This window comes from Acomys russatus, chromosome 14, assembly GCF_903995435.1.
Source record: "Acomys russatus chromosome 14, mAcoRus1.1, whole genome shotgun sequence".
In the NCBI taxonomy this organism is placed as follows: Eukaryota; Metazoa; Chordata; class Mammalia; order Rodentia; family Muridae; genus Acomys; species Acomys russatus.
Window position 1 is genome coordinate 175,798 of NC_067150.1, and position 14,182 is coordinate 189,979.

The 14,182-nt window shown below is 35.9% G+C and overlaps 1 protein-coding gene across 1 annotated transcript in view; it reads left to right on the plus strand.

The window, feature by feature from the left end:
* The window catches only part of Cwf19l2 (CWF19 like cell cycle control factor 2), a 69,847-nt gene that overhangs the window by 43,974 nt on the left and 11,691 nt on the right, over positions 1-14,182 (plus strand). Inside the window, exons 12-13 of the mRNA XM_051155867.1 lie at positions 98-235; positions 12,664-12,876. Of these exons, the coding sequence (XP_051011824.1) occupies positions 98-235; positions 12,664-12,876 (351 nt within the window). The remainder of the gene's footprint in view (positions 1-97; positions 236-12,663; positions 12,877-14,182) is intronic.

Sequence of the window (14,182 nt, forward strand, 5' to 3'; positions counted from 1 at the left end):
TGTGATACCTGATAGGATTATGTACATTTATTATCAGAGTTATGGATGATCCATTCAAAGCATCTGCAAAAACTTAATTATGTTCACATTGCTGTAGGTTTCAACCCATGAGGATAAAGAAAGGCTCCGATACTTTCCTGATGATGATCATCTGAGTCTCAATGATTTAGTCAAGAATGTAAAGATGGGAACAGATACTGATCAAAACAGAGATTTCATGAGAATAGCATCTAAGGTAAGAGTCTCCCAGCAAACCTTTGCATTGTAAGAAACTGATGGTGATATACATGCTAAAGAGATCTGACCATCTCTAATCTATTTTATTAAATTGAACATTTTTACAGGATATACCTGGAAAATATTAGAGCAAATACTGTATATGACTATTTTCAATATTTTAAGTGAAAATAATTTTTTATACATGTATTTGATAACAGTTCTCTCTTATCTTTTTCCAGATCTTCCCCACTTCGCCATCCACCCAACTTCATGTTTTCTCTTTCTCTCTCTAGAAAACAAACAGGCAAATTAAGAAACAAACAAACCAGAATAAAACAAAACAAACAGGAAAAAAAATCAACAATAAAGAAAAAGCATGAGAAACAGACATACACACAGAAAACGTAAAACTGGAAACCATAATAAGAAAAAAAACCCTAGTAATGTTAAAAATGCCCAAGTAAAAACATTATGAGATAAAAATTCTCCAAAAATACCATTGAGTTGGCTTTGTGTTGGCTTGGAGCCTCCTTTAAGTGTGCTTTGTATACCCAGGGCAACTCTATTGGGGAAAACTAATTTTTCTTGCTAGCAGTTAACACGTGAAGATAGCTTCTGGGTTAAGATTGGGGCTCATGTCCATTTTGCGTCTCAGTGCTGGAATCCCACATAGTTTGTATCTGTTAGACCTATGGATGCTAGCCAGTGTTTGTGAGTTTGTATGTGTGTAAAATCCTGTTATGTTTCCTTTGTGTCTTCCATTCCCAATGGTTTTTACTTGCTACCTCTTTTTTCTACCTCTTCTTCTGCATAGCTTCCTGAGTCTTGAGGGAAGGAATTTGGTGAAAGCATCCCATTTAATACTGAGTGGTCTAAGGTCTCTCTCACTCTCCACACGCTTGTCCAGTTGTGGGTTTCTGTGTTAATTCCATCCTTTGCAAGAGGAAGCTCCTCTGAGCAAGACACTGATCAGATTCTCAATTTGGCATCTTTTTGTCAATTTTTAAGTGTAGACTCTGGCTTACTTAGTTTGGGTTAGATAGGATTGTACTATGTTGCCCAGGTAAACGTCAAATGTATGACTCTCCTGCTATAGAACCCTAAATAGCTGAGAATATAGGGGTACACCATCATGCTTCGCTTGGTACCAGAACTCAGTGACTGAAAATGTGTTTATTGTCAGCCTATTCTATCATCTTTTATATTTATTTATGAAAAAGCTTCCTAGGATACACAGTGTTTCTATTTATTCCCTTCTCTGACTTTTTGTCATAATTTGATTTGTTTATTTCCTAATAATTTTAAGCAGAAATGAGCCAATTCTGATAGCATTTATTTAAACTACAAATTAAACCAGACAAATTTGTGTGCAACTAAAACATTCAACCTGGACTTTTCTACAAGTGCTGGTTGACTAAGTTATACACTATTTGCATTTTGGCACAAGTGTTGCTTTGTTCTTGTTTCTTTCTCTTTTTTCATTCTGTCTGTTTGTTTGTTTTTGAGACAGGCTTTCTCTGTATACCTCTGGCTATCATGGACTCACTTTGTAGACCAGGCTCTGTTTCTCAAGTGCTGGGATTAAAGGCCTGTACCACCATGCCTGGCTTTGTTTCTCATGTTAATGGAGATGTTAAATTTTTTGGACCCACTATGGAAGATTAAAGCACTGCCAGCTGTTCTTCTTATAGTCAGTTTTTACTTATGGGGTAAAGATGTGGGTACGCAACATCTCTAAAAAAGACAAGGTTTTTTTTTTTTTTTTTAAATGGGCAAAGCAATGGTTCCAGTTTGTGACAAAGCTAGTGGAGACATAGGTTGCTATTAAAAAAAAATGCTGATTTGGCCTGGTTTTATTTTAGCCTGCTTAATAAGGAGCCTCAACATAGTAATTGTTTTATACTTTTAATAATTAACATTTAGATGTACCTCTGCCTCCCTGAATGCTGGGATTTCAGGCATGTGCCACGGCACCCAGCTCTATATCTCTTAGTTTTGTTTTGAGTCTCTGAAGATGTTCTATATAGTTAATTAAAGAGGGGATGGATGGCGTAAAGCTGGGCATGGTGGTGCCTTAATGGGTCCAAAAAAAATCAACATCTCCATTAACACAAGAAAGAAAGCTGGGCATGGTGGTACATGTCTTTAATCCCAGCACTTTGAGAGGCATCCCTGGTCTACGGAGTGAGTCCAGGACAGCTGGGGTTGTTACCCAGAGAAACCCTGTCTCGAAAACAAAATCAACCAACCAACCAAATCTGAAGAAAAAAATTTCCGGTTGTTTTCCTATTGAGTATACCATTATGTTTATTATGATCTCTAACGGTGAATTGTCTTTCTTTGAGATTCGAATAGAATGAACCTGAGCCATACTAATCGTGTTTAACCTTCCTTGTTTACAAAAGAGAAAGCAGACTCTCTAAGAGCTAAAGGGAATATGCAAGGTTTGGTGACCTAGAACTAGGTTTCCTACTTCTCACAGTTCTTGGGTGGCAGACTATAGTATCTTAAACTTCAACTTTTAACTCCCAAGTCAGTGTTATTTTCATTAAATGGTACTTTACTTTAAATCATTTATGTTAAATAACTCTTGATTGCTGCCTAGGTTTGTCCTTGACCAGTTTGCATATGTCATATGTTGATATTTGGAGATAAGTTGTGGGTACCTAACCTTTTGTTAATATACTCTATATTGACTCCAACATTTTTTAAATGTAAACTCTCTCACTTAAAATGTAAGATGTCGGGCTGGAGAGATGGCTGAGTTTAAAAGCACTGGCTGCTTTTCTAAAAGGTCTTGAGTTCAATTCCAAGCAATCACATGGTGGCTCACAAAAATCTATAATGAGAGCTGATGCCATCTCTGGCATGCAGGCACACATGCAGGTGAAACATGATATACATAAATAAATAAATAAATAAGTCTTTAAAAAATAAAATGTAAGATGTCAGTATTTTTATGGCAACATCAACTCAAGAACATCTTCAGGAGTTCTATATATATCTCTCCTCATTAATTTTGTTCACACTATGGCAGTAATTTCATTCTTTTTGTGCTAATAGGATATGAAAAATGGGATGATGGGGAGGAAAATGGGAGGCTTAAGAGAAAATGGGCAAGAGAGAGAATAAAGTCATGTGGGGTTTTACTTTAAATTAGAAGGAAATGATAACTTTATAGCTAATAAAAGGTGTTTATATTTTGGTTGATTTTTTTCCTGTTTGTAACATTTAAGGCTTAATATATTTTAAAAGTTTAATATATTTTATGATGAAGCTGATTATTGAAGTACGCATTACCTCTTTCTTTAAGAATATACACTGGAACTAAAATATTTTATTCTTTTCTTTTTAGTAAACAACCATTTTTTTAAAAGTTTTTATTTGTTTTTTATTTTATGTATATGGGTGTTTTGCCAGCATGTGTGCAGGGTCCATGAGGACCAAAAGAATGCATTAAATCACCTGAGAACTCAAATTATGGATGGTTGGGATATACACTAAACCCGGGTGCTCTGTAACAAAACCAAACCAAACCAAACCGTGTTCTTTTTCTTAAGAAACCTTAAGTGGTTGAACTACACACCATATTTGAAATTTTAATTTGATTAAGATAAGGAAGGTTGCAGTTGATAAAGTCTTATATATGTCAGCTGTGGATTATTTATTTATTTATTTATTTAAAATGGGTGTTTTGTCTGCATGTGTCTGTGTGAGGGAGTCAGATCCCATGGAACTGGAGTTACAGACAAGTGTGAACTGACATGTGGGCAATGGGGATTTAACCCAACGCCCTGGAAGAGCAGACAATGCTCTTAGTCACTGAACCATCTCTGCAGGCCCCTGTGGGTTTTACAAAGGGAAATTAGAGCAGGAAGAGGCTAATGCAAGAATGTAATACCATTTAGAGCTACTGAAACATCCCCTTAAAAAGATTGTATGTCCTAAAACAGTAGAAGTGATGTTTTGTTTTTATTTTGAACTGAAAAAGATATATATCTATATATGTGCATGAATCCTAGCTAAGCTGCTTTTAAAAATCTAGTTTTTGTCTTGAAAAATTAATATTTTTTAAATTTTATTTTATTAATTTATTCAGATTACATCTCAATTGTTATCCCATCACTTATATCCTCCTGTTCCTCCCTCCCTCCCACTTTTACCCTATTCCCCTCCCCTAGGTCTATGACTGAGGGGGACCTCCTCCCCCACTATATGAATATAGGCTATCAAGTCTTATCTTGGTAGCCTGCTTATTCTTTCTCTGAGTGCCACCAGGCCTTCTCCCTAAGGGGAAGTGGTCAAATATGGGATACCAGTGTTCATGTCAGAGTCAGTTCTTGCTCTACACATAACTGTGGAGAATGTCCTGTCCATTGGCTAGATCAGAGTAGGGTTCGATGTTTACTACTTGTATTGTCCTTGGTTAGTGCAGTAGTTTGAGCAGAGTGCCCTAGGCCCAGATCCACCCATCATGATGTTCTTCTTATAGGTTTCTAGGACCTTCTGGATCCTTCTATTTCCCCATTCTCCTATATTTCTCTTACCTAGAGTCCCAGTAGGATATCCTCACTTCTATCCCAATCTCCTGGTATGTGAAGACATTCATGGGACATGCCTTTTGGGATAGTGTTCAATTATAAGTGAGTATATACCATGTGAGTCTTTCTGCTTCTGGGTAAACTCACACTCATTATGATCATTTCTAGTTCCATCCATTTGTCCACAAATTTTGGGATTTCCTTGTTTTTAATAGCCGAGTAGTATTCCATAGTGTAAATGTACCATGGTTTCTTTATCCATTCTTCAACTGAGGGACATTTAGGCTGTTTCCAGGTTGTGACTATTATGAATAAAGCTGCTATGAACATGGTTGAGCATATGTCCTTGTTGTGTGCTGGAGCATCTTCTGGGTATATTCCAAGGAGTGGAATAGCTGGGTCTTGAGGTAGCCCTATTTCCAGTGTTCTGAGAAAGTGGTTGTACAAGTTTGTATTCGCATCAGCAATGAAAGAGTGTTCCCCTTTCTCCACATCCTTGCCAGCATGTGTTGTCACTTAAATTTTTGATCTTAGCCATTCTGATGGGTGTAAGATGGAATCTCAGACTTGTTTTGATTTGCATTTCTCTGATGACTAAAGATGTTGAGCATTTCTTTAAGTGTTTCTCAGCCATTTGATATTCCTCTGTTGAGAATTCTCTGTTTAATTCTGAGCCTCATTTCTTAATTGGGTTATTTGGTTTGGTGGTGTTTAATTTCTTCTAGTTTTTCTGAACTTCACATAGGTGTGATGAGTGGAAAAGATAGGGACACCAAAATATCAACATACTTCATTAACAGTCTTTTACTTGGGCTCTAGTTTTTTTTTTTTTTTTTTTTTTTTTTTTTTTTTTTTTTTTTTATAATAAAATGCACATGGCATAGGTATTGCCATTTAATTATTCCAGTTATACAATTCAGTACCATTAAGTATGTTTGCAGTGTTGTAAACCATCACCATTATACATTTCTAGGACTTTTCACCATGCCAAGATTTTAATGACCTTTTAAGTAGAAGACTTGTACCCAGTCTTTGTTTCTCCTGTCTTGTCCCTCTGCTTCACCTGTCTCTGGTAACACTTTTGGTATGACTTCATTCTTAATGTTTTCAAATCCATGAACCATGTATCTGAATCCCATTCCTTTTAATGTTTTTGTATTTTTACTGATAGGGTGATGATCATTTTAGGTTTTCTGTGCTTTCCACTTTTTTGCTGTTGTTTGCATACCTCTGTGGATGGTGATATCCTTATGTTGGCATTTTTGCTCTCTGTTTGCAGGAATTATCTCCAGAAGTACAGTTCCTGGATCAAACAGTAGTTTTAGTTTTAATTTATTTTTCAAGAACCACCAATTTATATATATATATATGTATAATTTTACATTTCCACTAGCAAGATAGAAGTGTTCCAGTTCCTCTTATATTTTCATCAGTTTCTTTTAAAATCTATGTCTTAGCAGAAGGAAGGGAGGAATGGGAGGATACAAGGGATGGGCTAACAATTAAGATGTAATATAAATAAATTAATAAAATATTTTTAAAAATCTATGTCTTACAAAAAGAAGTAGTACTGTGTGTGCAGTACCATTATGATCAAGTCCATTTGGTGCCATGTGTACTTTTGAAGACTGTAGAACATTTGTTAGACTTCTGGTCTAATGTTAAATTGTTGATGAATCAAGTAGACAGTTTATCCATGTTTCTCGTTAAGGAAAAACAAAGTCCAGGATTACCAGCAATTTGTATTTGAACAAATTTCTCTTTTTTCTAATGAATTTGAAGGCCTGGAGTTGGAAAAGATAAGTTCACAGTTCAAAAAAAAATTTTAGTTTTGTTTTTTGTATTTTTCTTTTATTAAAAATAGATTTTGTTTTATATATTATATTCTGGTTATTGTTCTCCCCCAAACTCCTGATATCCTCTTAACTCTCATCCAATACAAATCTACTCCCTTTCTGTCTTACTAGAAAACAAACAGGCATCTGAAGAATAATAATAAAGTAAAATGAGATCAAACATACTGTTTTTATTGTAGAATAATTTGAAGAGTATTGGCATTAATTAGTTCTTATTTGAAAGTCTGTTAGAATTCTGTACTAAAACTATCTAGTTCTTGGGGTTTTTGGTTGTGAGATGTTTAATGACTTTCTTCTTTATGAGTAGGGCTTGTAGGTCTGTTTAAATTGCTTGTCTGATCTTAATTTATCTTCGGCTAAACTTAAAAAAATTCCAATCTAGTGGATTACAGGTTATTAAAGTATGTCCTTATGATTCTATGGACTTCTTGGTATCTGTTTTCATCTCTAGTTGTATTAATTTGAATATTCTCTGCCTGGCTTTTAAGTTAATGTTGCTAAAGGTTTGTTGATTTTACCAACTACCGCAAAGAATCAGTTCTTTTTTTTAATGAGTATCTCTGTCTTGGACCTGCCAGCTCGCAAATAATGACATGGAGAATTATTATTTATTATAGCATAGGCCTTAGCTTGCTACCTCCCAAGTAGCTTATATTACTTGATTAACCCATTTATTCTAGCCCACGTTTACCATGTGGCCCATGACCTCTTACTCAGTCCCAGTACCTAGGACTTTCTCTGTATCTGACTGACAGATCTTGCCCCTCTCAGTTCTTCCCAGGGTTCATCTCTCTGTCCAGAAGTCACACCTATCTCTATCTATTCCTATTATTCATAGTTTTGGTCTTTTCATACTTTCACATTTATCCTGAATGTTTTGTGCCTGTATTTTTTTTAGATTTCCTTTGACCACAGTATGCATATCTTCTATCTCTTTGAACTCTTGTATTCTATTTGTGAGACTTGCCACTGAGTTCTTGTTTGGGCTCCTAAATTTTTTATTTCCAGTTTAGAGTTTTTTGGTTCTTTTGTTTTTTATTCCATTTCTGGCTGAGATGATTAACATTTTGCCTTTATAAGTTTGGGTGCCCTTTTGGACATTGGGTTTCAGTTAATTTCCCTCTGTTGATAATCCTGCTGCTTCTTATATGCATGTGAAAGTTTTAGTTTTTTTTTTTTTTTTTTTTTATGATTTATTTACTCTGGAGTATTTCGCAAGCATGTATGTATATGTGCCACATGTGTGACTGGTGCCTACAGAGGTCACAAGAAGGTACAGCATCCCCAAGAAATGGAGTTAAAGATGCTGATGAGCTACAGTGTGGGTTCTGGAATCTGAAACTGGGTTTTCAAGAGCAGCCAGTGTTCTTAACCTCAGAACCACCTCTCTAGACTTGAGGTTTGCATTTTCTCTTTATATATTTGATCCAATTTTTATTTATTTATTTTACATGTGGACAGCAGGCTTTGGAAAATGGTTTTCCAAAAATTTGCATCTAAAACTGAAATTCTTTTTTCCTCTTTGGTTTTTCAAGACAGGTTTCTCTGTGTACCTTGGTTATCCTGGACTTGTTTTGTAGATTAGGCTGGCCTTGAACTCACAGGCCTTTGCCTCTGCCTCTGCATCCCACAGTGCTTTTCTTTTCCTTTTTTATTATTAACATATGGAACTTACATAGAGAGTAATGGACTTCATTGTGGCATTTTTATTCTGATATGTCATTATACTTTGTGTTCATTCTCTTTCCCTATTGCCTTCTCCTGTGTCCCTGGCATTTTGTACCCCTCTGGCTGGATCCTTTCCTTCCCTTTTCCAGGAAGTTGTACTTTCTACTTTCTTTATTTTTTGTGTTCCATTGTTCTCTTTTCCTCTTGCTTAAGGAAATTTTCACCCATCTAAAGTCTTATGACTTCACTCACACACATACACACACAGACACACACACAGACACACACACACACACACACACACACAACACTTTTAAATCCAAGTGCCATATATAAAAAGAACATGCAATATCTGTTTTTCTTACTCTTGCTTATTGCATTTAACACATTCACTTAACATAGTCATTTAACATGGTCACATTCACTTTCCTGCAAATGTCATTATTCTTCACAGCTGCATAAAATTCCATTGATAAAACCATTTATTTAAAACTATCATTTTTTTTCACTAACTGATTGACACCCTTGTCCCAAGTCATTTAACCATATATACGTGTATTTATTTCACCATGTATGTGTCTTTACTTTCTCTCTCTCTCTCTCTCCCTCTCTCTCTGTGTCTGGGCTCCATCCTCTGCCCTATTGGTCTGTGTGTTTGTTGTATTTCTGCCATTTCTGCAGTATTTTGATTCCTGTAGTTCAAGGCAACTTTCAAAATCAGTAAATGTGAGATCTCCACGTCTACACTTTTGTTTTTCAGATTGCGTTAGCTGTTTGTGTTGGCTGAGACTCCTTGAGATTTTTAGGATGGTAATTCCTGTTGTTTGATGTTTTTGTTTGTTTTGAGACAGAGTATTAGTGTCAGAGTCTTCAACCTGAATTCTTTTGTCTGTTATCAGATCAAGGCAGGTTTTGTTCTCATCTTGTTTTTTTGTTTGTTTTGTTTTTTTTTTATTTCTATAACAAATGTTACAGAGTTTTTAATGGTTACTTCAGTGAATCTGTATGACACTTGGTGTAGTGTTAACATCTTTTCTTTGAAAAATCTTCTTTCTCTTAATTTTTATACCCACTTAAAACATTTTTCTGATATTGGCTGTAGAGGTTCTCCAAGCTTTAGTATATATGGTGTACTGTTTTAGACTATAGTTGTCTTCCTTTAACATTTTGTCTAAATGATGAAGAAGCTTATTTTCCTGACCCCATTTTTCTTCACCTTCACTTGTCTAGCATTTCAGTGGCTTTTTTTTGACGTATAAAATATTTTTTACTACCTGTTAAAAGACTGTTAATTGATACCAAATATGACAGTATTGTAGATCAAAATTGTAGAAGAGGTATATATGACAGATAAGATGAGAACATTTGAGCACACCCCTAAGAGAAGGCAATAGAAAGAAGTTCAGTTAACTTATGTGTATGAGGAGTTCATTTATGCTGTTCTCATTTAAATGGAACCATGTTTCAGTTCTGTTGAGGAATAATTCTCACTTAGTTGGCAAGTCTATACCAGAATCAGTCAAACACTATAAATAAATTAGAGAAGATTGACAGGATCTTCATAACTTTTACAAAGTATGGAAGTTCTGTCTTCCATATACAGAACATAAACATTTCCTTTAGTGACATATAGACAGTGTGCTGTATTTAATAGAGGCATGCTTTTATAAATGGAAGCATGAGCTATGTTGTTTTAGTATACTGTCGATAAACTTCTACTAAAACCTTCACATTGTTTGGTTTATTTATTCTGGAAGAAATCTAGTTTTCTTCTAATTCTTCTGTTTTGTAGATTGTATTTACAGTATATTGGTGATATATATGTTAAGAGATTAGGTTCTTAAAGGAAAGTGTTATTTATGTGCCAGGCATCCTTCATCTCAGTTGTCAGACATATGGCTGCAGTAGTGGCCCACATGTATTACCTTAGCAGTCAGAATCAGGAATTCAAGGCCAGTGTGAGCTACGTAGTGACCCTCCATTAAAAACAACAACAATAACAACAACAGCCAGGCGTGGTTGCGCACACCTTTAAGCCTAGCACCCAGGAGGCAGAGGCAGGCAGATCTCTGTGAATTCGAGGCCAGCCTGATCTACAAAGCAAGTCCAGGACAGCCAAGGCTACACAGAGAAACCCTGTCTCAAAAAAACCAAAAACAACAACAACAAATTTGTTCCATGTAGTCTTTGAACTTGGCAGTTGTTGCAAAAACATTTCTTGTTATAGTCTAGATACTTTAAAGTCATCATAGTATCTGTCCTGGTGGACAGTCTGCACACTTTGAAAAGCATTCACTGTCTTGCCAAGGGGAACTCTGTCAGTGTTAAGTAGATAATATTGGTCAATAGTCTGTTAAAGTCTTCATTTTGTATTTTTGTTTCTCTCCTTCTTCTAGTAATCATACGGTGATGTTTAAATCCCTGAATTGTGGATTATATTTTCCTTTCAGTGCCATTGAGTTTTTGCATTGTGTATTTTGAAATTCTGTTACTAGGCACATAAATTTTAGGAATGCTGTGTCTTGAAGTAGCTTTTGTTCCTTTTAAAGACAAAGTCACTATGTAGCCCTGGCTTGCTTGAAACTCACTGTGTTTATCAGGATAACCATGAACTCATAGAGACCAAGCTCCCTTTGCCTTCCAGGTGCTATAAATAAAGCATGAGCATTCTTTATTTTTCATAATCTGTTATTAGAAATATTTCTTTACTTACGTAGATATACTCTGTCTTTAAATTGTTTTAAAGGTCTGCTAAGATCCAAGTAGCTTGTAATTGCTTCGTATTTGATGATTTTTTTTTTTTTTTAAATATGTGTGTATGGACAGAAGATTGAGTAGAAAATAATGTAGTCAAAAAGGAAAAACAGGTCCATGGACACTGAATACAGTGGAGTCTTTCTGAGACTGATGCTAATACTTTGGAGGGACATGGATACTTGAAGAAACTTCTTCCTGAGGGCGACAACTGAATCTAAAACTACAGCTGAAGAATGAGAAGAAAAGCAATGTTGTTGCTAATTTACTAGGATGGCCTAATAATATTTATTATCAGGCCTATAATTATTAATATGGCAGTATAACCTGCTACCAATCAATCAAGACACAGACACTTGTTATATTTTAAAATAGCCTTAGTGAACCTGGGGCAGGTCTGTTATTAATTCCTTAAACTACTTCCCATAGTGGGGCAAGTATGGGATACCTGTGCCAATCTCATGCCATCTGCTTCTAATAATTTCTTTCACGCTACCACCCATCCATAATCCCAAATACTTGCTTCTTCATGTGGGCCAAATTCTCCATCCACACCAGCCATGTGCTTCTCTTCCATCTAATCCATGGTGGACTTCTCCTGTCTCTCCTCCCAGCTCTCTTCTTCCCAAGATACTCTCTGTCACCCCATGCCTGGGAACCTTAGCCACTCCTATCTTATTTGCCCTGCCCAGGTGTGATGGCCCTTTATTAATTAGCATAAAAATACATCAGACCAACATGGCAGCATGGAGAGAACTGGTCAGAGAGCATGTGCAAGTTGGAAGGCAGCAGTGCCTTGGAAGACTAACACTAGAACATAGAGAGTGAATAGGTGTGACCAGATGTGTTAGCAATCACTGCTGCTAGATTATGACAGGGGTTACTTTTTACTATGAGTCTGTAGTAACTATGTGTTGTAAGTATAACTCCAGAAGACAAACAGTATTATTGTGATCACGAGAGAGTGCAAAGAGAGGAAATGGGAAGCTCAAGGTTAAGTAGGTAGGAGATAGAATTTTACTGTGTTTATTTTGACTATAGAACCAAGTTTCTAATTGATACAGCTTTTTTGTCTCTACTGTTTTGTAGGCTATAGCAGATTTTGTTTTGTTTTGTTTTTTATTTTTGTTTTGTTTTATAGCAGATTTTGTATTTGGCCTTCTATAAAAAAATAATAGAGGTTTTTAGGAATTTTAAGCAGAAACAAAATTTGTTTTCTGTCTTTCTCCATATGTTGGAAAGAGTGTCAAAGAAGTAGAGATCAAATTGAACAATATTTACATTTTATATATTCTATGTCCTCTGTTTTCAAGTAGCTTAACCTCTGCATTTTTGTTTCCTTTCAGCTTAACTGAACATAATAATGGTTTACATATTATGTACAAAACTAATTGAATGATATGAATTTGTACTTAGCTAAGATTCAGTGACTTTAGCTGTGATTAGATTGATGGTGGCCTCAGTAATGATGGATTTTTTTTTTTTTTGAGCTCAAACCTAATTTTAATTATTTAAAAAAATATAGGTTGTATCAATAGTATTTATAGATAGGACTTTAGGATGCCATTATTCAGCAAAATATTAACTACTGCCTTCTATCTACTATTATTATTTTGGTATTTCAGTTCATGGGAAAATCAGATGGAGACTATTACACTTTGGATGACATGTTTGTCTCCAAAGCAGCTGAGAAAGAACATTTTGGTAAAAAGGAAGACAGCCAAAGGAAAAGAGCAATTGCCGAGCATCAGAGTCTTGCAGCACAAATGGCCAAGTGTCTATACTGTTTTGACAGCTCTCAGTTCCCTAAGCACCTTATTGTTGCAATTGGTGTGAAGGTAAGAAATAAAACATAGACAAAGTGAAGGTCAGTTAGTATATGCAGATATGCTCCTTCAGATTTAGGGGCGGGGAGGGCGGTTCTCTGTGTACCCTTGGCTGTTCTGGACTAGCTTTGTAGACCAGGCTGTCCAGGAACTCACAGAGATCAGCCTGCCTGTACCTCCCAGAGTGCTGGGATTGCAGGTGTCTGCTACCACACCCAGCTGTTCCTTCAGATTTTTATAAAAACTTTGAAGGTTTTTTACTAAGTCTGATTTTTAAATATTTTTGTTCTCTAAGTTACCATAGTTCTTTGGGCTTTTGATAGACCAAGTATTAGTATTTCGTTGTTTCAGTTCATGTTGTATATGATTCTGCTCTGTTGAGAATCAAATTCTAGCTGTGCTATTTTTGAGCTTTATGACCTAATGACTGAATTGATTTCAGCACTAAAATCTCCCCTCAGAGTCTTAATCCAAAGCAGCTTCTTTTTTTTTTTTTTTTTTTTTTTTTTTAACTTCCTCTTAAACAGCATCTCTTTGATATCTCATAGGCTCTGTCACAGTTTGAAAACTTTATTAAAGCTAGTTTGTCTTATTGGTACAGTCATTCTCCAAGTCTTTCGGTTTCATGACTACAGAGATAACCTTTGCTCACCATTGTATTCCAAGCATCTTCATAGGACATCACTGCAACCACATAAAGTATCTAATACACCAAGAAAGACACAGGAGCCATAAGAGGTTAAAATAAACACAAAATTAACTTGCTAGCTCAACAAGGTACCTTTATTTTCTGAACTATATATACAAAATATCTATTTACAATCCTGATTCCACAACTAAACCACTAGCTGTTTAGACCCCTCTTTTTATGTGTCATTCTACGTAGCTAGTTTTTCTCTTGAGCTCCTCCAAACCCAAGAGACCACCTTAGCTCTTTCCTAGAATTCTCATTTACCTGTTTCCTGCCAGCTGCTTCGCTGTTGTTCCTGCAAGCCTAAAGATAGCTCTGTCAAAGGTCCAGTTGCTTATCAAAGAAGTCTCTGGCTACTCCCCTGCACCCTTGGCAAGCTGAACCATGTCACTCTCATGGTGGGGGGCTTGAAGCCAAGTTAGTAGGGGCTGAACAATTTCACCTTTATGTGCGTTAGCTCCAGGGTACCCATCTTACTTTGCCTTGGGTCATAGAGTAAAGATCACAAAATCTTTCCCAAGCATCTTGCCTTAAATTAGGCAGGAGCTTTCCATTCTTTAGCATTCTTATGGAGGTCTTTAGTGGCACACCAAAACTGCATCTCTTCATCGGACAAATACAGTCTCT